This window comes from Equus asinus, chromosome 24 (assembly GCF_041296235.1).
Source record: "Equus asinus isolate D_3611 breed Donkey chromosome 24, EquAss-T2T_v2, whole genome shotgun sequence".
NCBI lineage: Eukaryota > Metazoa > Chordata > Mammalia > Perissodactyla > Equidae > Equus > Equus asinus.
Window position 1 is genome coordinate 58,163,804 of NC_091813.1, and position 27,662 is coordinate 58,191,465.

General features: G+C 43.5%; 1 protein-coding gene across 4 annotated transcripts; it reads right to left on the minus strand.

Moving 5' to 3' along the window:
• Positions 1-408: 408 nt before the first annotated feature.
• Positions 409-27,662, minus strand: HDDC2 (HD domain containing 2). Of its 4 annotated transcripts, none has more exons than XM_044757392.2 (7): positions 27,504-27,652; positions 25,951-26,072; positions 24,153-24,255; positions 18,689-18,757; positions 11,806-11,892; positions 6,450-6,588; positions 409-773 (listed from the first exon to the last, which is right to left on the minus strand). In XM_044757392.2, exons 1-7 carry the CDS (start codon positions 27,582-27,584, stop codon positions 676-678), a joined length of 699 nt encoding a protein of 232 aa, XP_044613327.2. In that variant the 5' UTR covers positions 27,585-27,652; the 3' UTR covers positions 409-675. The 4 variants fall into 4 exon arrangements, with proteins under 4 accessions (XP_044613327.2, XP_044613329.2, XP_070352266.1 ...); XM_044757393.2 differs by lacking the exon at positions 409-773 and adding an exon at positions 5,319-5,460 and having other exon boundaries at positions 27,504-27,646; XM_044757394.2 differs by lacking the exon at positions 11,806-11,892 and having other exon boundaries at positions 27,504-27,662.

The window sequence follows — 27,662 nt, forward strand, 5'->3', positions numbered from 1 at the left end:
GTCTGAAGATTTGTAAATCAGACAGGGAAAAATACACAAAGGAAGACAAGTGACATTTGAAATTGCATGCCTCAATTTATATCCCCAAATGAAACAAAGGATTAGAGGAGGGGGGAACCTGTTAGGTGGGAACGAGTCCGTGATGAGGACCTAAAGCAGGTCACAGTGAAATTAAAAACCTGGCTCCTGACAGTGATCATCTGAAGAAAGCAGCATTTCATCCAAGGAGCGAATGCATTATAATATAGTCTTTTTCCTGGATCCTTGTCACTAACTCAGCTGAAGAGTCTGTTCTTAAAAGCAATCATAATTAAATTTTCTATGGTTCAATGAATCTGGCCTTCAGGGATGTAAGTTATTAATTCAGAAGAAGATAATTTAAAATCTCCGAATAAATATTCCAAAATATAAGGTTTTTAAAATTTATTTATTTAGTTCACAAAAAGGCATGCCCGTCACCCCAAGTCTTCACCTATAGCATTGTCGTGACCACATCCTGTTCTGTAGCTTCTTTCGCCGCCCAAATGGTATCAGGTTTTTTGCTGGAGTCCAGACAACTGACAATAAACAGACTCACATCTGGGGAAATCAACAGCCTGATGGTGGCAAAACACAGTGACATGAAACGGAAAAGTAAAATGTTTGTTACAGGAGTGAAGCAACTTAGAGACTATCTCAGGAGTGCGGCTCACTGGTGGTGGCAGCAATGTTAGCATTTCTTTCTGCCTCGAGTTCAGAAACAAGCTGGACTATCTCAGGGTGACTGAATTTTCCTGCAAAGCAAAAGACAGGGGAAAAGACAGTGACAATGTAAACCGCAGGCCCTCCCGGACCAGTTCAACTGACCCCATCTTATCAACAGAGCAATTAAGAGTTGTCTTTCAGGAACTGAGACCCCTTGTCCAGTTCAGGCCAGTTGAAGCCACCAACCCATCAACTGGGCCTGTGCAAATGCTTGATAAATGACCTTTCTGGAGTCAAGGAGCTAAAAACTCCACCCTCAGACCACAGTGACACGGCCATTTTGTGACCGTGTGTCCTATGAAGCGGAATGAAGCTTGACTATATGCCTGCACAGATCAACAGTTACCTCACTTCTTACTTCCAATCATCTATCTCCACACTCTGCCCTTCAGCCCATCAATTGTGCCCCAAGCCCTGGATCAGGGAGACAGATCTGAGGGCACACGCTCCCGTCTCCTTGCCAATTGATCTCACAAAATAAAGCCACATTTCTTTTCCCAAAAGCTGACGCTGTAATAATTAGCATTTTTTATGCACATCGGGCAAGAGACCCCCAATGTTGTGTGGTAACAAGAGAATACATCAGTTTCCCTAGCTTGATCACAGGGCGTGTCAGGGGCTCGATTCTGGGATCTAACCCATACTCTACTCCAACGCAGAAGAACGAAAGCCCAGGTCCTGGAGAGGGGCCCAAGGGGACCACTGGGAGCCTATTCTCTGTCACCCCAGATGCCACTGAGTAAGGAACTGTCGATTAGGCAGTGCTGGGGGAAATTCCACCAGGCAGTCCCTGAATGCCTCTACCAGGAATTTACTGGGAAACTCAGGTAGGACAGACCCAGATTGCTGACGACCTCCCTGCCCATGCCAAACTTGCAGTTAAACAAGGGGAACAAAGCACCTACATATGAAAAGACCAGCAGGAAGACCTGGGGTCTCGGCTCTCCTAGGAGGCAAACAGGAAGGCAAACCTCTCTTGCAAACACCTTTACACTGAAACCGGCAGATCTGTGCTGCTGTCTCTCTGCCCTTCCCGGATTTCCAACCAAGCTCCAAGCTGTCTTAGGTGGCTGGTGGCTGGCACCGGGACTGTTAAACCCGCATGTCTTGCCTGACTGTCTGTTCTTGCCAGGCTTTTGTGGCTTACTGTTCATTCCACAGTAAACTCTATTCCATTTCGTTCCCATGCTCACCCTCTTCTCTGAATCTTCCTTCACTTTCTCGCCCTGACACCCGGCTTGTCATGACGATAGTTTCCCTACAGCCCTCTCACGTGGTGGCTGTTTTCTCTCTCACATAGCTCTCACCACCAGGCCTGGGCCTGTCTGCCATGCTCTTCACTGCTTCCAGGCCACCCTCTGCCCCACTCAGTAAAGGTCATGCTGCCAGACTATACCACTGTGACACTGGGAGTCTTAATAAGAAATATATATTTGGTCTTAGTCTGCATTTTAGCACAGAGCTTCTAAAACCTTGGAATTTCCTATGTGGTGAGAGTGATAAAGGTGTCTTTTGCCATGTTCATGAGGTGACTTTTGGAATGCCCCTAGGAGTGGTTGCCAGAGGAACCAACCCCAAGATTGGTGGGCTGGACTTTTCAGTCCCACCCGTTGACCTCTGGGGAGGGCAAACGAGCTGGAGGCTGAAACTTGCCAATGACCAACGATTTTAATCAATCATGTCTCAGTAATGAAAACTCCATAAAACCCCAAAAGGACTGGGTTTGGAGAGCTTCCTGTTAGTGAACACGTGGAAGTTTGAGGAGAGTGGCACTTGGAGAGGGCATGGAAGGTCCATGCCCTTTCCCCATCCCTTGCCCTGTGCATCTCTTCCATCTGGCTGTTCCTGAGTTACATCCTTTTATAATAAACTGGTAATTCAGTTAAGCAAAACGTTTCCGTGAGTTCTGTGAGCTGCTCTGGCAAATTAGTGGAACCCAAGGAGGGGGTCCTGGGAACCTCTGGTTTATAGCCATTAGGTCAGAAGAGTAAGTGGCAACCTGGACTTGCAATGGGCATATGAAGAGTGTGTGTGTGTGTGTGTGTGTGTGTGTGTGTGTTGGGCAGGGGGTGGTAGTCTTGTGGGACTGAGCCCTTAACTTGTGACCAAAGGACGGGGCCGTTGGAACCTTCAACATACACATGTGACAACCTGGGTTTGCAAACTGGCATGTGAAGTGGAGAGCAGTCTTGTGGGCCTGGGTGGCATCTGAGGCCATCTCCCGGTAGATAGTGTCAGACTTTAGTTGGATTGTAGGACACCCAGCTGGTGTCTGAGAATGCTTGGTAATGTAGAGGGACCCCCCCAACCCTGTGTTGGAAATTGGGTGACCAGAACCCCTTTAACCACTCACTGCCCCTCCTGGTTATAAACATCTTAGAACCTCAAGTCTTCATGCCTGGAAAATTCTAGCTTCAAGTTCATCGTCAATTCTCTTTACCGCCACCCACTGTTAATTCTTGATTTCAATGCTCACATATATGATCCTTCCAATAATCCGGCCTCTCCATTCTGTCACCTCCTCTCCTATAGAAATGCTCTCTCTGTGCCCCCACCTCAGTCACTCCTCCCACAGGCACACCCTGGAATTCATCACTACTAATAATTGTTACTGAGGATGAACTGCCCCCACTCACCTCTCCACTTGTGCATTACATTCCAACTCAGCAATTCTTTCCCCTTTCTTTCTCTGACTATTTCTATCAGCATATAAACAAGCTCTTTTAAATTCCATCTTAACAAACCCACCCTCACTTGACCATGCATCCCTCTCTAGCTTACAGCCCCACTTATCTGCTGCCCTTTAAGCAAATTCTCAAAAGGATAGTTTATACTCACTGTCTCTCAATCCTTTGCTCTCATCATCTCTTGAACACACTTCAATCAGGCTTTTACTACCACTGTTCCACCAAAACTGCTCTTACTGAGGACACCACTCAGCTCCATGCTGCTAAATCTGATGGCTACTCCTTCCCTCTTGAAACACTTTCTTCCTTCAGCTTCTGGGACCCCTGATTTTCTTCCCCCAAATCAATTCTTCCCCTGTCTTCCCCAACTAATGGCAACTCCATTCTTCCAGTTGCCCAAGCCAAAATCCTTGGATTCCTCATTCAAAATACATCCAGAATCTGACCACTTCTTACTTCCTCTACCACTACCACCCTGGTCCAAACCACCATCTTTCTCGCTGTGAAACTGCCATAGCCCCCAACTGGTTCCCTGCTTCCAACCCTAGTGACACTTTCAAAACACAAGTCAGATCACATCGGTTCTGTGCTCCACATCCTCCAAGGACTCCTCATCTCACGCAGGCACAAGCCAATGTCCTGCGCAGGCCTCAAGGCCATATGGGCCTCAGCCCACTTCTCTGCGCTTATTTCCCACCCTCTCCTCTCATCTACCCCCACTAGCCACACTGGCCTCCATGCTGTTCCTCAACACACAAGGTGTCCAAAAGAAAAGAAAGAAAAAGAGAACATCAAGTTATGACTGAATCAGAGAAATAAGAATATAAGTGTTATCAAACCAAAGCCCAAAGTCCCCTTCAAAATCCTCATTACGGTCACAGTCCACATCTTCACCTCTAATTAAACTTGTTTCTTCTTTTTCCTTCAGGCATTAGTTATTGAGATAAGTGAGAAATGACTTCCTACATCAGTTATATTATTTTTATTTATTAATTTCTTAACAGAAGCAGTGCACCAGAGTAGAAAGTGCGGTGAATTTTAATTTCAACTCAGCTATGGGCAAGTCACCATCTTTCTGGGCTTCAGTTTCTTCTTCAATAAAATGTGTAGTTTAAACTAGATGACCCTTCCAGCTCCCATGTTTTTTATCCTACTACTATTTTCATGTTTCATTTTCTATTTTTCATTGTAAATGTATCAAGGTAGAAGATAATAGTACAAAGAACCACATAAACTTACATTTTAAGTGAAATATGCTATCTCAGAACCCAGTCATTGCTTATAACATGGGTTGGCAAAACTTTCCCGTAAAGAGGCAGATAGTAAATATCTTAGGCTTCGTGAGTTATATGGTCTCTGTTGCAACTACTCAACTCTGCTGTCGTAGTGAAAAAGCAGCAGAGCCGATGCACAAAGAATGGGCGTCGCCATTTCAATAAAACTTTATTTACACAAACAGGCAGCAGGCCAATTTGGCCCACGGGCCATAGTTTGCGGACCTCTGATTTACAATGTTATTCTCTTTAACTAACGTTAAACATTTCTGACCACTGCCTATACCTATCAAAGATGGACGAGACAAAGCTGGTCTTGGTCCTCAGACAGCTTACTATTTGGTAGGGTGAGCAAATGGGGTTTTGGGAAGAGAACCCATTAGAGAGGAACATCACTCAGGAGAATGCAAGTCAGATAGTGACAGTACTATGGCAAGCTCTAGACCAAAGAATGCTTAATTTGGACAGGTTAGGTTAGGTTAGGAAGCAAGGTTAGGAAAGGAGACCAGAGAGATGAGTGGCCTTAGACGGGAGAGATTTTCAGGCCACTCAAAAGTGTCAGGATTTTATTCTTTAGGAAGAGGAAAGCCACAAAAGTTTTTAAAACAAAGACGTGATGATACCTAGATCTACAAAGAAGGAAAAAAATGAGACGTGCGGGATGAACTAGCCAGCCTGGCAGGTTAAGTTAGGAGGTTGTAACAACAGTCTGATGGAGAAATAATGAGGTCTTGTCTAGGGCCGAGGTAGTGGGGCTGGAAAAGAGAGAAGAAAAACTGAATCAACTTCACATAACACAAATCATATCTTAGGACATAGTGTGTGAGCTGGGACCTTCCTCTGTTTGGTGAGGCCACGTGAGGGGCCTGAGGTCCCAGAAAGGCTCTCTCTAACAGCACTCTCCAGGGAGATGGAGGCTGAGCTGAGCCCGAGGAGTCCTCGGGGAAGAGAGGAAGTTTTACTCCCAGGAGCGACATGAACGCCAGCCATCACTAACACGTCTGCTTACTTAGCTCCTCAGTCTAGGAACCCTATCAAAACGAAGATAGCTAAGGCTTTCTGCCAACTATTATTCTGCGCACTTCTTGAGAACTGACCCACTACATCCTCAAACAGCTCAATAAAGCAGAGTCTGTAACCACCCTCATTTTAAAGACAAGGAGACCGAGGCCTGGAGAGTTTGAGTAATTTACTGGAGGTTACACAGATTGTATGTGGCGGAACCAGGATTCAAACCCAAGCAGTTTGACTCCAGGTCCGGGCTATGAAGTGCTATACCGATGATGGGCACTTCAGTTGTTTGCGATTTTCCTTTTTAAATCTCTATTTCTACCTCCATCTCACGTGACCTTACATCTATAAAGCACTTACAAATTACAAAGCACTTTCACATACATTCTCTCTCCTGAATCTCAAAACCAACCTATGACTTAGGGTGAGTATTACGATTCCCAGATTTCAGAGAGGACACAGATTCTGAGAGGTCAGGAGATTGCTGGGGGGCACATACTGTTAGCAGGTGGCAGAAGCAGAATGTCAACCTGGCGCTCCAACTCCAGGGCGGCAATGCTCTCATGCACCAGGCTGCCTCTCACCACGAATCCCACAATTGTCTTTTTAGATGCTCCATAGGAAAGGGTCAGAAGATTTTAACAACAGAGGATTTCACGAATATAACGTTATTCTCTAGACTAGGAGTAAGCCGAATTAAAATGCACACTTGTTGACAATAGCACTGAGTTACCTGCCGTGGAATCATAGAAGTCCTGCAGTCTCCCAGGTTTGTTCTCAAGGTCTTCATACTCAGACGCCTGAAGAATCATCTCACACTGGTCTAACTGCTTCACAAATCTGGCTTCTGCACTAGACTGGGTCTCGTACTCCTAAGGAAAGGGATAAGTAAAGCAGCATGAGGAGGGCTACATGATGGGGTGGTCAGGAAAGCTGAGGCTGGCACCTGAAACCAGAGTCACAGCTAAAAGCACATTCTGTATTGGCCACATTGCTCTGTATACAAAGAGACGCTTCCCCTGTAATCTCACAGCCTAACACCAGCACTGCATGCAAGAAGCATGCGCTCACCATCTCATATATTCCACCAGAGGCCTCCAAGTCTCATTTGTCCATGTTGACACTTTCAAGCATTTTTCTTCTTGTTTAGCATCTTGTCTTCAAGATCATTATTCTTTAATCCACCTGAGTGGTTTAGGTCTTTTTAACTTTAAGCTAATATTTTATCTTTCGCTTCTCAAATTATTTCCCTGTCAGGTTTCCTGTTCCTTTTTAAGTGAATTGCTAGCTTTCTCATTTAATTCTGGTTGCCATTTTATACTGGGAATCTCTGTCCTTACTTTCTCAGCAGGAGGATTGAATCAGGTCCCTCTGGGTTAGCTCTTGAGGACACAGTCAGGGTCTGTGAATTTTACACGCCCTGGTGTGTGTGTGTGTGCTGCTGGCAGGGAGGTGGTGAAGGCAGTGGAGGGGAGCAGCTTTTTGACCTTTCCTCTTCCCATTGCCCCCCCCCTCAGTGCAGACCTGAAACAAGAAGTTCTAGGAGGTCTGCTTCTTAGAGCACGACACATGTCACATGACCACAAGTCGCAATAACACTATCTAGAATCACTCTTCTATGAAGACCACAGCGCTCCCAAGTGGTTTCCCTGAGAAGTTCTCATTTGTAATTCCACCCTAGATGTATTCAGATGATGAACCTGTCATGCTTTCTTGGCAGGTGACGTGATGTGAATCACTGAAGATGTCTTGGTTTTTGTTAGATGCCTTATTCTTATAAAGGCAGCTATTTGGATTTTTGATAGAGCTTAAAATTGTACAGGGAAATCATTTTACTGTAAAACCAAATACATTTTGTTTTATTTCAAAGGCACTTGAAAATCACTGCATTTTACTTAAATACTTATTCACATTTATAGTTATATATTTATATTTAATAAATTCAAGTTCCTTATCTCACAAAAAGAAACAGAATACTCCAAGCATAGCAGTCTAGGATTTTCCTCTGTGAAAAGTGAGAAAAAAGCTGTCAAGAACATTAGGAAATACAGCACATTTTATAACAAATTCTGGTGAACTACACATTTCTTTCAAAAATATAAATTGTTGGGGCTGGCCCCTTGGCCGAGTGGTTAAGTTCGCGCACTCCGTTTTGGCAGCCCGGGGTTTTGTTTGCTGGTTCGGATCCTGGGTGCAGACATGGCACTGCTCGTCAGGCCATGCTGAGGAGGCGTCCCACGTGCCACAACTAGAAGGACCCACAACTGAAAAAAATATATATACAACTATGTACTGGGGGGATTTTGGGAGAAAAAGCAGAAAGAAAAATTAAAAAAAAGAAGATTGGCAACAGTTGTTAGCTCAGGTGCCAATCTTTTAAAAAATACATAAATATAAATTGTTGTGTTTTTTCTCAAAAAATAATGGTTCAGGCATTCCTCAATTTCACTTTCCAACAAAGAGGCCGGACAGGGAGAAGAATACCACAGACAAAGCTCTAGAAGTGAGAGGGAGCCGTGGCATCTTTGGGGAACTTACTGCAAGTAGTTCCTGCAAGACAGAATGGAGAACTGCAGGGGGGAAGAGGAGAGAAGAGGCTGATGATGGAGGAAGAGCCAGCTCTGAGAGGCCTTGTGGCTTATGCTAAAGGGCCTCAGCTTCTCCTGCAGCTATGGGACATCACTGAAAGCTTTCAAGCAAGAAGGGTCAAGACCGGATTTGCATTTTAAAAAGATCTACTCCAGCTGCAGTGTGGAAAATGGCTAGACTGGACGCAGAGAAATCAAGTTCTGAGACTTTGTAGCATGGCAGAGAAGTTACGAGAATCTGGTCTGGCCTAATATCACGGCAATGAAGATGGGGAGAAGTGGGCAGATTTGAGAAATGTTAAGGACAAAGAAGTGAACCAAAATGTGAAAGTGAATGAAAGGGAGAGCTGAAAATGACCTCCTAGTGTCTGCTTGGGTAACTAAAGAGGGAGCAAACGAGAAGAAATAGACCAAAAACCTGACAAAGCAAAGACATAGTAAAACTGAAATCTCATGGATGACATTTGTAACAAAACTGAGGGACATGACACAACCATGAACTGCAAAATATACAGGAGCGGGGACAAATCACCTCCAGCCACAAGCCCTACATGCGATCAGCGTCCATCTGGGAGGAAGCATGGAGGAACAATCAGGCATCTGACAGACCCCAGAATAGGAGAATCTCAAAATAGCCAACAGGTGTTCACAGAATCCTCGAATTTTAACAGAGGCCAACACTGGGAAGGATCCTGTCTGCTCCTACGGCAGATGAGTACGACCCCAGCTCTGGTGAATTCGCCAGTCTGATCTCCTGGGGTCCCTTCCTGGACAGGGCCCCACATGAGGAGGAACTGCTGGGGGTGGAATCAAAATGGAGTGGGATAAGGATAACAGAGATGAAGAAAAGAAAAAGTCCAATAAAAGTGGGGAAGGGGAAAGAAGCCAGCAAATCTCTGAAAGCAAATATAATACTATATTTAAAAAAATAAGTAAGTAAAAGAGAAGAGGAAGCTCTATGAAGTTAAAAAAGCTATCTGAACCAAGTTTCTTTCCAAAAGTTCAGGAAAACCGATTGCACATCAAAATGAGCAACAGAAAAAGCCCAGCAGTCAGATCCATACAAACTTACCATTAAGAGAAAGAGAATAAGGAAAATATCTCTGCAGACTATTCACATCAGAAAGACGTTCTCAAATTGTTTTTAGAAGGATCAAATCTACAAAAAATTATTTCAAAAAGAACTAAAAGATACTAAGAAAATAAGACATGAAAGAATAACATAAAAGGAATTAGAGGTAAAAGAAAAAGTCATTTTAGAAATGAAGGCTAAGCAATAAAGAACACGAGGATAATTAAACATGATGAATAATGCCTTAAGAGAAACAGAAATTGAAAAGGAGATTAAGTTTAAAAGTCAAAAAGAAATGAAGACGATATAAAGGATTTGAGAGAAGGTGACAAATATTGAAGACAGGCAAAGAAGAACCAAGAAACAGATATATAGGAGTCTTGGTGGAGGGGGGAACAAAGCAAAAGGAAAAACTATCTTCAAGAAAATTTTCTTGAAAGATGCGCAACATCACTAATTATTAGGGAAATGCAAATCAAAACCACAATGAGGTATCACCTCACTCCTATCCAAACAGCTATTATTAAAAAGATGAGGAATAACAAGTGTTGGAGAGGATGTGGAGAAAAGGGAACTCTCATACACCGCTGGTGGGATTGCAAAGTGGTGCAGCCACGATGGAAAACAGTATGGAGATTCCTCAAAAAATTAAACACAGAACTACCATATGATCTAGCTATTCCACTTCTGGGTATTTATCCAAAGAACAGAAAAACACCAATTCAAGAAGATATATGCACCCTTAGGTTCTTTGCAGCATTATTCACAATAGCCAGGGCTTGGAAACAACCTAAGTGCCCAGCAACAGATGAATGGATAAAGAAGATGTGGTACTTACGTGTAATGGAATACTACTCAGCATAAAAAAGGATGGAATCTTGCCGTTTGTGACAACATGGATGGACCTTGAGGGTATTATGCTAAGCAACATAAGTCAGATGGAGAAAGACAAATACAGTGTGATTTCACACATACGTGGAAGATAAACACACACATAGATACAGAAAATAGATTGTTGGTTACCAGAGGGCAAGGGGAGGGGGGAGAGGGCTAAAGGGGCACATTCGTACTGTGACAGATGGAAATAAGACTTTTGGTGATGAATGATGTAGTCTATACAGAAGTTGAAATATAATAATGTACACCTGAAATTTACATGATGTTACCTCAATAAAAAATAAATTTTAAAAAGAGAAAATTTTCTTGAAATTAAAAAATAAACACAAATTTGAAAGTATATATTGAAAATGTACACCAAGTACCTAAGGATATTAACTCAGAATGACCAACACTAAGACACACACTAATAAAATTACCAGACTGAAAAGGAAAAATAAATCCTTTGACACCTATGCAAAAAAAAAAGAGCATCTGACATATAAGGAAAATAAAATTATGATAAGATTTTGACAGCAATGCTTTCTGACAGAAGAAAATGGGAATAACATGTTTAAGATATTCAAGCAAAGAAACGGGGAGCCAAGAATTTTATAGCAAGGAAAACTGGCCTTCAAGTATAAAGAACACAGAGGAACTATCATAAACATGCAAAAGTTAAGGAATATTGTTCCTGAAGAACTTACTGGAGAACATGTTGCAGACAACCGAAGGGACTGGGGAGACACTGACATAAGGACTGATGGTGAGCATCAACTAGACAGTTGCTTGAGAACTAAGATTAAACAAGGTTTAAAAGAGAGAGGACAGAGAATGTAATAGTCAACTGTTTTGACACTGTAGATGTAGTACAACTATTTTAAAAATAGGGGGAGAAAGGAGATAGCACAGGCAAAACAATTTTTTAAACTGTTTTCAGTAATCAGAATTGACGGTGCTATATACTATTGTTATTCTGAGATGGGTACCCGCGTAAAGAAGGATAGAGCCTGCATAAGCAGGATTCCTGGAGTAGAAGAAAGGATATGTGACCTAATTAGAAAAGGTTAAGTAAAAACTGTGCAGTACTGAATCTGAACTGGAAATATCACTATAAACTCACGAGGCATCTTATATATAAAAATATATACACACACACACATACATATTCTCGCTATGTCTACTAAAAAGCATAGAAACAATAACCAACTCAGTAGCAATGAGCACCCCTAGTACCCATATTGCGGTCTTAAAAGAACATTTCCTATTTAAAAGTAAAAAACAAAACAGGGGTCTGGCCAGAGCACGCTCAAGGTGAATGAGGCTGGACTACCCACTATTCCTGCTATCCAGGAAGTGACCAAAGTCAAGCCTTTGAAATCCCACCTTTCCTATAGGAACTGCAACCAAAGAGCAGATGAGGAAGAAGCATCTAGTAATAAAATTATTTCAGCTACTAAATGAAAATGACATAAAAACATTAGTATATCACTATTCTGCGACCGCAAAGGATTAAGGGATATAAGCAACAAGAAAACCAAGACATTACGTGCCTCTCGGTGAAAGAATCCAACATCATCTACAGTTTTGACAAAAGGATCAAACTGAGTCTGATCCAGCCGCCGGGTCCAGTTGCCAATCTGCAGAAAAGAGGAGGATGGAGGAACATGAACTGCATCGTGAGTGTGAAACTGGCCAAACCCAGACTATGGGAAACTCCATAGGCCAAGCGGTCTGGATCCTCAAAAGGATAACTTGTAAGAAAGAGAACTAAAGGAGATTTAAAAGACCTATTACGATTTTAAAAATGGGCAAGATGAAGCTAAAATATCCAGAGGTGAACACCTGGGTGATAAAACCATCCAGAAATTCAGGTGATCACTATGAAAACCAGGGCAGCGGTTCCTTCTGGAGGAAGGGAGGGAGCTTCCTTCGGGTCAGGGCACAGGAACGGGCTTCTGGGGTGAATGGCAAAGTTCTAGATCTTGACGCGGATGGTAGTTACAAGGATGTTATCCTCCTAATACCTCATTATGCTGTACACTGGTTTTTGCGTGGTTTTCTGTGTTTTATTTTTCAATAAGAAAGGTTTTAAAAATAACAAAAATGGCTGAAGACAATGAGTATGCTCGTGAACCTGGTGAGCTGGATATGTAGGTGGAGCTGTCCATTAGGCTGTTGCATTTACGAGTCTGGAGCTTAGGAGGAAGATTTTTTAGGAGAATATATGGAATAGTCAGCACGTGATCACTGAAGCCCAAGAGGAGTGTGTAGAGAAGGTGGCCAAGGACACAGCCCTGGAAGGGAAGGTAGGCTCTGAAGAGATGGGCCAAGAAGAGGAGCATTTGAAGAAACTCACAAAGACCAGCCAAAGAGACACAGAGAAAATCAGGAAGGAGCGCTCAGGCCACAGACCCGAGGGATGAGAGGACTTCAGTAACATCTTCTAGGCAGCCAGGTGTCAGGTGGCACGTGGGCAGAGAAGGGCTTGCTGGCTGGAGCCACACAGAAGCTGCCTCTGACCTTAGCAAAAGCAGGACATGGTGGGGCTAAGTCACACTGCGGTGGGCTGTGAGTCAGGGGGAGGAGACAATGCCTTACCCATCTGGTCGTGAAGGAAGTAGGGAAATGTGGCAACCACCGAGGTTTATTTCAACACAGGGTGTGTGAACAAATGCACCAGGCTTACAAAAAGCTGAAAAAGTTCCCATCTGAAAGCCTCTGTTTTCTCAATGAAGAAGAAGAGATCATTTGCTATAAAGTTGGGGGAGAAGCGGCAAAGTAGGTGTCTGAAGAGAGGGATGGATAGCTGATGTGGGGCCAGAGACAGAGGGGACACGGAGTTCAAGGAGGAAAGAGATACAAGCTCTAGGTCCTGAGCACGGGGGACTAAAGAGAAGGGAAGGGCAGAAAGAGAGGAGGATCCCAGGTTTCCTCACTCCCCCTTGGGGAAAGGTTGGCCCTGACTCAAGGGCTGATATATATGATGTTGATCTCTTGCATCTTCCACTCTCCCATGTCCTCGTGACTCTCCCTTTGGGACCCAGGATCCTCATGCTCTCTACATCAAACTCCCCCACAAAATGCTGCACCTGTACTTCAAAGGATAGAACACGGAGCCATTTTTAAAAGGGTACTTGTTAACCCAACTGTATCTCCAATGGACTGAGCTTCAGACAAGGTGGAGAGAAAATGCAGGGTGTGTGCCAGACATTCAGCATGTGGGGGAGTGGCTCCTGCGATGCCTTGGGATTCAAAGGGACATTTCTTGAAAGTGAAATGCATGTGGGGTGGACATCGTTCTGTGATACTTTGAGAAAAAAATGAAAATGTTTTCTCTTGGCTTGCTGAAATTTGATTTCACATTTCTGTGGTGAAAGAAACATTATAATCAAGGATGTTTTAATTGCTTTAAATAGATGCAACCCTCTGGGTGGAGAGCTACTTATCATGGTGAATGGCTGTGATTAACATTTCAGAAATCAATCAACTGGCATTTTCTCTGTAACTAGTACTATTCTAAGTTTCCTGGGTACAGAATGACCATATTTTCTTGCATCAAAATCAGAACATATGGACTGGAGACAGAGGAAAAATAGGGCTATGTGTCAGGCAATATTCTAAATGCTTTACATACGTAAATAAATTTGGTTGCCAAACAACCCTATAAGATAGGTATACTATTGTTATTGCCATTTTATAGATGAGGAAATTAAGGCACAGAGAGGTTCAGTAAGTTGCACAAAATCACATAGCTAGTAAACAGAGGAGTCAGTATTTGAACCCTGGAAATCTGATATCAAAGTCCATGTACTAAATTGGACATGAATTATAAAAATCCTTAGGTTAATATAAGAGTCTGTGTACTGGGTTGAATAGCATTCCCCAAAAATTCATGTCTACCTGAACCTAAAAATGTGACCTTATTTGGAAATAAGCCCTTTGCATACGTAAACAAATTAAGCTAAAGTCATCCTGGATTAGGATGGACCCTAATGCAATGACTGGCGTCCTTATAAGTAGAGAGGACTCTGAGCACAGATACAGACACAGGGAGGACAGCATCTGATTAACCAGGCAGAGATGGGAGCGATGTGTCCCTAAGACAAGGAGTGCCAGAGCTGGTAGAGGCATTCACCAGAAGCGAGGGAGAGGCGAGGAGGGATCCTCCCGAGACCCTTCAGAGCAGGCCCTGCCCTTGATCTGGATTTCTGGCCACCAGAACTGTGTGAAAATAAACTTCTGTTGTTTTAAGCAATCCAAGTTTGTGGTAATTTGTTACAGCAGCCCTAGGAAACCAAGAGAATCTCCCATTAATAATAACTGAAACGGTATCATCAATACAAAAGAACTATAAACGCTTGTTCAATTAACAACACGTGGCATAATGACATAAAGAAAATGCTGAACTAGGAGGCAGGCTTGTGGCTTAGCTTTGTCTCTGTAAAAGGGCTCCTGGACCCAATGCCAACGTACGTTTGTGTGTCTGTGTGAGTGTGTGTGTATGTGTGGACGCTTCCCCACACCAGCAGGCAGTTCTTGGACGCCAGCAGCGTGTCCTAAAATTCAATTCACTTCTGATACCATCTACCGGGAGACAGCATCGGATTCCACAGGTGAAGGGCTCAGTCCCACCAGACTGCCTTCCGTTCAGAAGCCAGTCGCAAGCCCAGGTTGTTACCTGTACTTCTGACCAACAGGCTACAAGCTAGGGGTTCCCATGACCCCCCTCCTCGGGTTTGATTAATTTGCGAGAACAGCTCAAAGAACTCAAGAAAACCTGTTTACACACTAGATTACAGATCTATTACAAAGGATATTAAAGGATACAAATCAAAAGCCAGATAAAGAGATACACAGGACGAGGTCCCCAACAAAGGTACTTCTGTCCTCTGGAGTTTGAGGCCTGGCAGGGTAGCAGATAGAACAGTTCTGGTTCCCCAACATGGAAGGTCTCCAAAAAAAAGAGCTGTCTTTGTGGGTTTTTATGGAGGCCTCATTACAATGTCATGACTGACTAAGTCATCAGCCCCGGGTGACCAATTCAACCTCATCCCCCCTCCACTCCCCGGAAATCAGGAGGTGCACTACAAGTTCAATCCTCTGATCACATGGCTGGTTCTCCTGGCAACCAGCCCCACCCTTGGGTGGACCCCAAAACCACCTTCATTAATATAACAAAATACATCTGCATCACTATCAACACTTAGGAAATCCCAAGGGTCTTGGGAGCTATGAGCCAGGAATTGCAGATGAAGACGAAATATATGAGAAATACATTCCGGTCATCTGAATGACCAGATACATATATTTCTTATAAAGCACAATACTGCAGTCACCCACTGGCTAAGAGACCATGGGGAAGGTAAGGCTCTTCAGCCCTCAGTCTTCCCATCCATAAGATAAGGGAGTTGGAAATGGATTTACTCTGTTTTAACTTTATGAAACTCTAACAGAACAAAAGTGACAGAATATAGAGATAATTTAAAAACAGCTAAGACTATAATAAAGTAGCCACTGCATAGTACAAAACATATCAGAGAAAGGAAGAAAGAGAGAGAGAGAAAAAATTAGTTCGCTAGGGCTGCTGTAGAAAGTACCACAACTGGGTGACTTCAACAGAAATTTATTGACTCATTGTCTTGGAGGCTGGAAGTTGGAAATCAAGGTACGGGCAGGGTTGGTTGCTTCTGTGGGCTGTGATGGAAGGATCCACTCCAGGCCTCCCTACTTGGTTTACAGATGGCCATTTTCAAGTTTACACGGCATTCTCCCAAAATGTGCGTTTCTTTGTCCTAACTCCTCTTCTTCTAAGGACACAAATCATATTGGATTAGGGCTCACAGGAACGACCTCATTTTAACTTGATTATCTCTATAAAAATCCTATCTCCAAATAAGGTCTCACTGGGAGGTACATATGAATTTTAGGGGGCACAATTCAACCTGTATCAGGGAGAGAGTGAGCATGCGAGCAATATTTTCTTCTTAGGTATCACCTAGAGCTAGGCTTTTTTGTCAAAAGATTCTGTAGGCTCTAAAAAGCATGTATTCGGTACATAGAGAGAGTGATACCCCAGTTCTTGAAACAGCAGAATTTAACAGGCACAAGATGGGGAGAAATGGTCAAGGAAATTAGGGACAATTCTAATGTCCAAGACTCATTCTACAAAATAATATTAGATATTAGAGATGTACATTTTCCCCCTTTAGTTTAATGATTCCCGGATAAGTTCAAACACACTTGCACCCATCAGTGTCTAAATACACATACACACTCACACTCCACTCGAGAATAAACACCGAGACTTAAATAGTATGCTCAGTCTGTACCTCTGGGGCCCCTCTCAACCTCACCCTACTGACCCAAAGCCGCTACTTCATTCCAAGGAACATGTGAATTGGTTAAGGAGAGTTTAAGAGCCATGAATAATATTTTCTATGAATAAATTTCTATAATTCTGTTTGGGAATGCGTTGTTGATTATTTCTATGGTCCTTATTTATTCCTCTCTGACCTTTAATACAAAAACAAAAAAGAGTTCCCCGACCCTTTCATAGTATGCAAAAATGAGTATGCAAACGTTCATGTCAGAAAGTTAAAAAACTCACAATTTTTCTCCTCCCCATCAGTCCTCAACATCCCACACAGTATTACCAATAAAGAAATTTAACCCATGGCCAGCTTCTTTTAAGTTGCTGGTTGCCTGGATGCAACAACTTGAAAGGAGGATGTCACATTCCAGGGTGGCTGCTGGCTATCTGTCCTGAGATCTTTAACAGCTTAATGAATTCAAGCAACGACTTTTGCAAGATCATAAAATCATTACTTGTTTGGGGGTTATCAAATCATTTAATGCTTTGTGTTTTATACTTTCCCAAATCCAAAGTCTTCCTAAGTGACTGCTGCAGTCACTGTGCCTTCCAAATCTTCATTTGGAAGATAAGATACTGTTGTAATTAAAGTAAATTTTGCAGTAAGCTTCATTTAGCCAGTTGTTGACGGCTAACTAAGAAAATAACAGATGCCGCCACCGTGTCTATAATAATTAGGAGGCACAAGCATACAAATTCTTGTAAAAGATATTCAAATTATGAGGGTCTTTCTTCCTTAAGAAACGATACATGAGATTAGCTTCATAAGCTCAGGGGCCAGTTTTCTCTTTTTATGTATAAAATGCAACCCAACTCCACTCCATTATTCCCCAATTCATAGCGTTCCAAAAGTTCACTTAAAAGTCCATACTTTGGAACAAGAGATTCTTTTCCTAAAGAAACCCTGTTAGACCTGGTAACAGATAACCACCTGAGCCAGGCTCCGGCTCCACATCTCGAATGCTTTGCCAAATTTAATTTTCACAATTATTTGACAAAGTAGGTACTAAAGACCCACAATCTCTCATCTTAAATCCTCAGGCCAGAACTGTTCCAGTTTTTGGTGTTTTCTTTATTTTAGAAAATAAAATGGTACATAGAGTATATATTTCAGAAAATCTCTAGTGGGGTCTGGGGCCGACTCGGTTACGAAACAGATGAATATGACTACATCAAAGCATGCTAATTTTCACACCAAGTGGGATGAGTGGGGACTCTATGAGCCTCATGTTGATTTGGGTAAGATTTTGCAGCTGAATGAGTTCAGCTTAGGTCAGGTTTTTTACAAACCGGCTCTCTGAACTTGGTAAATTTCCTAACCATGGCTAAGGGCATGTGGAGCTGTATTATTCTCATTTTCTAGAGGAGAAAGAGGTTGACCAGAGCCAAGTAATTCACCCAAGGGCATGGAGCCAGGAGGAGGGGTTCAAATCCATGTCTCTCTGGCTGCAAGCCCCTGCTCTCTGCATCACACTCCACTGCCTTAAAATAAAATGTTATTTCCTCCCACGATCCAGCTAAACCACAGAAACAACAGCACACTCCAGAATCTGACCACTGAGTAAAACGGCATTTCCAGGAGAAATGCTTCGGGATTTCGAGCCCGGGCACTTCCATCCTGTTCCTGTCTTCCCAAGTGAAGGAAACGCCTGCCTTACTCAAGCTCACCTCACGAGACAGTGGGGAGGGAATTCTGCCAGCTCTGAGGCTCAGGGGGGGAGCTCGGCAGGGCAAACTACCCCAAAGCCCGCGTCTTTTTCAAGGACCAGAAATGGGTGGGCGGGTGTGGGGCTGGTAGGGTCGGGGGGTGAGAGTAATGCATCAGGAAATCCAGGGGTTAAATCCATACCAGGCATTAGGGTGACAAGGGAAAGTGAAGGGAAGAGAAATTTCTATTAGCCAAGAGAAAATTCCTGCAGCAGCTGGGCGGAGAGAAACAGACACAGACCAGGAACTAAAAAGTTAGATACAGCTTGTTAAGAGCATCTTAGTCAACTGAAACACCGATGAGCTATATAAATTCAGTTATAGTAAATGAAAAGCAGTCCATCATATACACTTACTTCCCAAAGTTCATAGAGCTCCTTTCTGAGGTCCTCTGGGAGGAGCCGGGTGAGCTGCTTCATAGCTTCCTGAAATATCAAACCATTATTTTAATCATGTTCCCATTTATCTAATTTAACAACTCATCTACAAAAACTAAATAATGGGCTCAAACTCTTACAAATAACTCCCAAAGGGACAATGGAACATTGGGCAATATTTATGGCTTACAAGGAGGGCAGCGTACATTAAATAAATAAGTGTATTTATTCATATGAGCTTCATTGAGCACTTATTTCCTGGCCTGCAGCACACCAGACACAAAAAAGAACAATGCGGAGGGTGTGAGATGAGCTCAGAAATTTCAGAAGTGAGGTCAAGGATTTCACATCTTGTGGATGAACTGCAAGATGCCCACGTAAATTTTAATCGTAAGCATACTAGAGTTCAAAACAAACCTGAGAGTGGACAGAACAGGAAAGTAACACTGAATTATAAAGGTCAAAGAAATTCTTTGTACACTAATATATTTATTTTCTATTGTTAATGTTTTTATCACAAAATGTAAAGCACTACACACACGGGCAGTTATTAGCACAAAGGAAATTATATGATAGCATTTTGTAGACTCAGAGACTCACAGGCTGAAAGGGCATATTTAGAGGGTAATTGGCCAAACCATCCAGGTAGTATCTGAGCCCTTCAGCAGCATCAGCGTACCTTTCTTCCCCTCCCTCCATAAATGATCCAGTGGTAGGAACCTAGCACCTCAAGAAGCTGCCCAAAGGCACTTTAGGCAGCAGACAGAAAGTACTTTCTTACATCAAGCTGAAAATCATCCCTGCAGTTCTTCCCCTATGGCCAACTCCATCCCTCCTGCTTTGCTCCCTCACACACAACCTCAATGTCATACAGGTGGGCAGTGACCCAGCTGGGTCAGAATCTCTGCGGCCACAGTGATGATCCAAGGAATGGCCATGTAACTCAAATGAGCCACTCGGGGCCATCTGCATGACTTGTCCAGCTGAGACGGGAGAGAGAAGCCACGAGCAGAAGCCTGAGAGACCCAAAACCCCAGGAAAAGCAGAGATGAGAGACTAAGAGAGCGGAGGGTATTCTGTACTTGTTTCTAGTCTCCCAAGCCCGAGAGCCACCCTCATTCCTGTCTCTTCCTTCATTTCTGTGTTGCTCCAGCATCCTTCTAAAATATCACATTTTGGGGGCATGAGGTCTGCATCTTACTCTCAAATGGCTTCAAATTCCTTCACCATCCTCACCCTACACCTCTTAATCTGCTTCAGTTCCTCTAACCTGAGGTCAGGCTCCTTGAAAAGAATACGGTTGTGCTACTTTTGGCAAAATGGTTACACAAAAGTGACCAAGGTCTTATGAAATCAAATTATGAGTTGAGGAAAAGCAAATAAAAATGGATATTTGTATGTGTATTTCTTTGCTACTGGGAGGAAGAAAAGGTTATAGAATACAACCACTTCCTGAGCAAACCGTATTTGCCAGTGTCAACAACTGGCCTCATCAGGAACATCACCATCCTGAATGGCTGGTAGTGTCACACCACCCTTACTGGTATGAAAGTTACAAGGTATTTTGCACCTGCATTCTCCCTTGTTTCTTTTTCATAAATCTCAGCAAAATATTTGAGAAAATACTTTGCATTTTCAAAAACCAAAGGCGTCTTTATAAATAGATTGCCTTTCTCTAGACTGTTCCAGAAACACAAGTTTGCCCATTGCTTTTGTCAGAAAAGAACAAACTGGGGGGATGGCCCAGTGGCGCAACAATTGAGTTCGCACATTCTGCTTCTCAGCGGCCTGGGGTTCGCCGGTTCGGATCCAGGCTGTGGACATGGCACTGCTTGGCAAGCCATGCTGTGGTAGGCGCCCCACGTATAAAGTAGAGGAAGATGGGCATGAAGGTTAGCTCAGGGCCAGTCTTCCTCAGCAAAAAGAGGAGGATTAGCAGTAGTTAGCTCAGGGCTAATCTTCCTCAAAAAAAAAAAAGAATAAACTGAGTAACATATATGTACAGGTATATCAAAATCTAAAAATTTAGAACACAAACATAGAAGTCTTGCTTTGACAAGGGATTATTTTATTCCGTTTAAGGTGACTGATGTGTGGTCTGAGCAGTGGAACAGAATGGAATCACTGCCTCCATCATGCTGGATACTATGCCCCTATATATGCAGCCTAAGACTGAATTGGCTTTTTGGAGATCACATCCAATGACTAACTTACTAATAAGCTTCCTGTTGACTAAAATCACCATGTCCTTTAAAAAACAAAAAAGATAACAAACAAATATGTGGCTGCTCTCTTCCTAAAACTGAGTAATGATTTTTGTGGATCTAAACTCATTGATATCATTTGTTATTACACAATCAGAATTGCATTTTGAGATCTCTTAGGTAGTCAATATTCCTTGTTTGGATGCATACGCCACAGAATCACGCCTATCTTTGCACATGAACCCTGCGAACCCTCCCTGTCCACGGTACACGGCTGAAGATGCCAGACTTTCCCTTCCTGGTGGTGAGCCCCGCCACTCCTACTTCTATACTGTTTTGCCCTGTTCACATGCAGATTTAGAATGATAATTTCCATAGCTTCTTCCTGTTAGCAAAGCATGTCAAGAATTTGCCTCAAGTTCTGAGCTGAATGAAGCTTTCAGCAAATGTCTTGTGTCAGTTTTGTGACAAGCATCCAGAGAGCGTTACACAGCCCTGGTGAGGCTGAAGAGCGCAGTAGTTAATGCGAAACTGTAGCTTCAGACGGGGTTTCAAAGCCAGCTCACCGTTGACTAGCTGTGGAACCCTGAGCAAGTTACTTAACCTCTTTGTCTTCCAGGTTTCTCGTCTGTAAAATGGGGTTGATAATGGTACCTCACTGAAAGGACCGTTGTGAGGCTTGAATAGTTAACATATATAAAATGCTCCTTATCTGGCACATGTTCATGATATTTTTCATTTTCTCCCTCTTGCCATCTTCACTCCTGTAATAAAGTCTGGTTCATCTCGTTTTAACCTCTCGGTTCTTTAGCAATTTCAACCCTCACACATACACACATACCATGACTCTGCCTTCCAACTTGTAATATGTTATTCCCTTTGCAAAGGAGTATAACCTGCCATTGCTGTATTTCAGTGTCAAGCATGCCACTAGTTCTTGGTGATCCCCACGAGACATCATTTATCAACTTGAGTAATAATATAGAGTTCATTATTTTATCCTATTTAGGAGGGGGAATCAGTCTATAAGTATTGCTTTTGGCCCCTAATTTTCTCGTCTATGCCCTCATTCTCCCTTTCATCTTAATACCTGCTCTCTTCCAAAACAAACAGCCTTCCAGGCTTATCAAGAATATTCCTTCCTCCTACTTCAGTTTAAGGCCTTTCTGATACAGTTGGCTGGCTTCTGGACAAATGAGGCTTCCTGGTTCTCATTATGTGCATTCATCTCGAGCCAAGAAACTTTCATTTAACTATCTTAATGCATGGTTCAGGCATGCAAATTTGTTGATAAATACCATGTGCATAAAGCATTGTTCACCACCCAGATCTTTCTCTCTGTTCTCAAACCCTAACCAGCAGCAGGAAGAAGCAACAGAAGATCAGTGCTCTCCAAGCCTTTGGTTTCTTGTTCAAGAACTTGTGGTTCTTTAAGATGTTTCCCCTGTTCCTTCTGATTTTGATATTTACTCTCCTGTGAATGAGGGAGTGGGCATCAGCCAGGAGGTTTAATGAGGCTGGACAGGCTTTTCATCACGGCCAGGAGACAGCGTCCAGGAACACCGCCGTGCCCTCCCTGATGGTTCAGGTCCCCTCTCTGCCCCTCAGTGGGGCATCACTAACCCAGACTCAGCCTTGTCAGGACAGTAGGAGGTGTTCTCTCATCTCCAGTGGCTGGAGATGCTTCTGATGGACTGGTTTTTCTTCAGAAGGTTCTGACTTGCTCCTCTGTGGAATAAACTTCAAACTCACGGTGTACCTGCATAGGGGCGGTTTGTCTTCTTCTCTGTGTCACTTAAGGTCTTTGACTACCCACTGGTGCTTCAGGAGGTGATTTCTCCTCCACAATGTCCAGATTTACCCTTGCATAAAACTATCATACATCCTGAAATGAGCTGTAGAACTGGGGAGCTTTTTCCGCTTCTTTTACTGTATGTCATTGGTCACTACTCAACATCCTCTGGTTCAGGGCTAATTCCTTTCCGCAATTCAGAATCTTGAGCTAATGGTTTCTTTTTGTATTGATTCTGCCAATCAATCTAGGAATTCTTTATTCATGACAGTCTAGACTCCTATGGACAACTATTTCCTTAGCTTCCTCCCTTTTTACATGATACAGGCTGAAGCCTATATTCTGGACCTGTATTTTGGCAGCAAGAACACATCCCTTACATTAGTTCCTTTGTTCCCATAATTTAGGATGTGTTGGAACTCCTAAAGTGGAATTCCTCATGGATCTTCTTCCCTCTAGAGGGGTAAAATGCTGTTGGCTACTGAGCTCTAGTCTCCCTCCAGCTCTGGGAACAGCTAGTTAAGCTCACCTGCCCTGTCAAACCATATTGATAAAGGATCAGTCCACTTAGTAACTTAGGATCTCTGGCCTATAGTCAAAGTAGCTTGTAAGAATCCCTGAATTGAGAACCAGCCAGGCGGCATTTAAAAAAAAAGCCTTCCTGGATTTCCCATCCTCTGCCTCAAATATGTCTTCCTCTTTGGCTCTGGGATCTGGCTTTAGAGCCCAAATCAACACTGACAATGTTTTATTGATGTTATTCATTTCTTTCTAATGCAAATTTTTTTTTTTTTACTTTTAACCACTAAATTAAAGGACTAATTTAAAATTTACTAAATAATGATTATTCTTATGATGTACAGAACTTCTCTCCAAAGAGCTTAACTAGCATCGAGAATTCCTTCAAGTTCCAGCTGTTTCCATTGTTCTAATGAAAGCCATATTATCTATGTCCACATACTGAGAAGGAAAAGCAATGTAATTTCCTGTCCCCATGTTATACAAGGCTGGGAGCAGGCAGACTTTTCTGCTCTTGTGTTAAACAAGGTTGAGAACAAGCAAAAACCCATTCGCAGCTTACTCCAGGAAATCCTTACTTTTGGAAGGTAAGATGGTAAACTACCCAAAAGAGAGTAAGCACCAACAGCTTACTCTTCAAGACCCTCTTTAAGACCTCGCCTCACCAATCCCACCAATCCAAAGCCATCATGTCCTAAACTCTGTGCGATCCCAACTAGTTAGCCATCCTGGAAGATCCACGGAAACATCCTCCAGCCCAGGCCCTAAAACACTATAAAGATCCTCCCTGATCTTTCCCTTCCTGAGACACTGTTAAGCTCTATCAAGGAGATACTCTCCCTTACTGCAACAGGTCTAATAAACTTAGCTTGGTTTCAGCAACAGTTTTCTCCGGCGGTCTCTTACGGAGTCAACAGTCAACACTGACCTCTTCTCGCCTATGTTTTTCTTCTTTGGGGATGTTATCTGCTGGTGCTATGTCCCCCACGATGCATTCTGCCATATCGTGAACCAGGGCTAGGCGCACACATCTGACCAGGCAAGAAACGGTGAATAATTACACAGAATTATATTCACTACAGGTTCCTCCTCTACACTATTTTGAAGTTGCATAATACATTTTTCTTTCTCCACCCTCATAGAGAATTTTAATGCAGTATTTTCTAAAGCAATTATATTCTGCCAGCTGGCAACAGTTCGGAATCAAAACTGATAGTTTATTCAACACAATACATGAGAGGGCAGGGGACATTTTTAGCATGCATTTTTTTAAAAAACTGGCTGGTTTCTCAAATATCACTTTAAAAGATTGCTAACTTCAGATTACAAAGCCAGGAGGTAATCTGGTTACAGCATTTACTTACTGATAAAAATTCAGAAACAATCATTTGTCCAACACACTAGTTAGATGTCAAAATGAGGCCCTCTATAGAGAAATAGGTAGAGCCGGACAGATCTGAGTTCGAATCCAGCAGCCAACATTTATTAGCTGTGTGACCTTTGCCAAGTTACTTAATTTCTTTAAACGCTCAGTTTTGTCAGCCTTTATTTTATCATCTGTAAAAAAGGGGTAATGATACTTCACAAGGCTGATATGACAATTAAATTTGATAATGTCTGTTTCTGGCACATGTTGATCATTCAACAAATGGTTATGATTATTAGTGATAATGACCAGTGATTAGGATAATCACTATCAAAATAACACAGACAGGTCATGAGATGAATGCCCCAGAGGGCCAGCCTCTTTCCTGTTCCCGCTATTACCAAGGCCGTAAAAGGACGACAGCCTCCTTGAAGGTGTCCCTGCCTGCAGGCTCTCTCTCATCCAGTTCAAATTGCAGGCTACTCTTAAGTTCATCTCCATCGACATGGGTTCATCTGATACTGCCTGTCAAAAATCTCCTCCATTCCACACCATCTACAGAGGAACAGGGCTCCCCAGGCTCCCTCACGAGCCCTTTCCTGCACTCAAATCGACTGCCTTATCATTTCCAAAATACACCTGGACTTTCCTCCCATCAGAGCTTTGGCTTCTACGCCCTTCCCTCGGTGTGCTGTGCCTTCTCCCACTTCTCTACCTAGTCAGCCCTTTAGAGCTCATCTCAGAGTCTGCCCCCTCCCTTAAAGTCACTCAAGAACAGTGATCTCTCCTTCTAGAACACTTTGCTAATTTTCTAACATCACTTAGTTCGTGCTTTTCTTGGAAGCCAACTTTGGCCTGTGTAATTCATGTGCGATTTATTTACTGTCTTATATTGCTAGTAAACTTTGGCCTGTGCTCAAAAAGCATTTTAAACACTGTTGATTAACTGAAGAGGGGGAGGGTATTTCTTTCTCAGCTATATCTTGCACATACCACTCCAGAAAGACACCTCAAAAATGGGGGCGCTGGATAAAAGTACATGGTGTACTAACACAATGATACAATTCTAGACATAACACACTCACCTTCAAGTCCGTGGAGACCCTAATATCACACTTAGTATCCTTGAGACCAAGGCAGGCTCTTTCATTTGTCAAGAAAAAACCCAGAGTGCAATTTACAACAATTGAAGCAATCAACACACATAGTTCCCCATCCTTCCTCCTGAATCTGTATGGTTTGTCTCAAACAATTTTTCTTGACATAAACTAACCTATGAGAATTAGACACAGGCCTCCGTCATGAAAAGTGGTGCAGACTCCTAGACCCCTCACAAGCAGCGAAGTTCACATCGGCTTACCGGTCTTTGTTGAGATGCTCATCTTTGGTCACCAGAGCCATAACTGCCATCCTATACATGTGATCTGACACACTCTCTGGCCTCTCGACATTTCTGTATACCCAGCCAGTCCGTGGGACTCTCTGATGAAAATGAGAAGCGAAAAAGAAGTTTTTAAAAATAAATATTTTAACTATCTGCTACGCTCTTCAAGAGAAGTCCAGGGAATAGGGACCAGAAGCAGGATCATGCTTTTATAATGTATTAAAAAATGCTTAACTAACCAAAATGAGGCCAGCCCTGGTGGTCTAGTGGTTAAGATTCAGCATTCTCATTTCCAGGTCAGGGAACCACACCACCCATCTATGGGTGTCATACTGTGGTGGCTGCATGTTGCTGTGACGCTGAAAGCTATACCCCTGCCATTTCAAATATCAGCAGGGTCACCCATACTGGCCAGGTTTCAGCCGAATTTCCAGACTAAGACACACTAGGAAGAAGGACCCGGAAGCCCACTTCTGAAAAAGTTGGCCATCAAAACCCTATGAATAGCAGAGGAGCATTGACTGAAACAGCGCTGGAAGGTGAGAGGATGGCGCAAAAAGACCAGAGGGGCGTTCTACTGTGCTGTGCACAGGGTCGCTAGGAGCCAAAATGGACTGGAAGGCCCTAACAACCACAAACCAAAATGATCAACATCTGGAAACAAATAAACCAGTGAGGTCAGAGAAAGACAGACAGAGATACCCACAAGCATACAACACAAAAGTCCAACAGTCAGTTTACTCTGTGTAACATATATAAATTATGGAACATATACAAGTCCTTTAGACGTAAACTGTAAAGTACCTTATTCCTGTCAACTATAAGAGTTGGGACTTTTTGCCTTCAAACAATCCCATTCAACACAAGTAGAAAATACTGTGGTGAAAGCTCGAAACTTGACCAAGTGACAGACTTCCAAGTTCTGAAGCAGAAGGGATAAAGGCGTTTCTAATCACTTCCTGCTACCACCAGTCACGACTCTTGCTTTTTTCAGATGATGTGATCTTCCGAGACTGCACTTTTTCCTCCTAAGTCTACATTTCTAAAGAATCTTATAAACAGTAGTCGTAATGGCATGAAACAGATCATCTGCTCTGAACTGAGAGAGAAGTTCTGCAAAATCACGACGGAGGGGTGGGACACGCGCATGACGTAACTCCAGCGTGACATATATAAAATCCTCTGTAAAAAAAATGTCCTGTTATTTCTGGAAGTAACTGAGACAGATGTAAAGCGCTCCACGTCACATCGGCGGGACAGGCGGCTTCAGTTCTTCACAACCCCTGCTCGGAGCCCACCCCGACCGCCCCGGTGGGGTCGGAAGCCCCGAGCAGAGGCGACCATGGCCGGGGACCCCTCGCACATCCCCGCGCCGGCTGCTCCCGAAACCTCCCGAGCCAGGCTCTCCTCCCGGCCCCGGGTACCCCGCGGTCCAGACGCTCCCGGCCTGGCCGCCCGGCCACCGGCCCCGTCCCCGCGCCTCGCTCCCTCCGCCTGCGGTCAGGACGGCGCGACCGGCGCCCGCTCACCTTGAGCTGGCCCACCAACCGCAGGAAGCGCAGCAGGTCCCTGACCCCGCGGCCCGCGAGCGGAACGGAGGCCGAAGCCATGCGGCCCCGGAGGCCGAGCGGGAGGAGCAGGCCGCGCGGCCACCCCGAAGCTCCGCCCCCGAAGCCCCGCCCCCTCCT

What these genes read in the sequence shown, in the direction of transcription:
- HDDC2 (XM_044757392.2), bottom strand. Translation starts at nt 27,584, where the DNA reads ATGGCTTCGGCCTCCGTTCCGCTCGCGGGCCGCGGGGTCAGGGACCTG. An exon ending in AAAAACATAGGCGAGAAGAG is followed by an intron (nt 18,758 to 24,152) that starts GTCAGTGTTGAC and finishes TTGATATTTCAG; the next exon opens with GAAGCTATGAAGCAGCTCAC. An exon ending in AGCTCTATGAACTTTGGGAA is followed by an intron (nt 11,893 to 18,688) that starts GTAAGTGTATAT and finishes TCTTTTCTGCAG; the next exon opens with ATTGGCAACTGGACCCGGCG.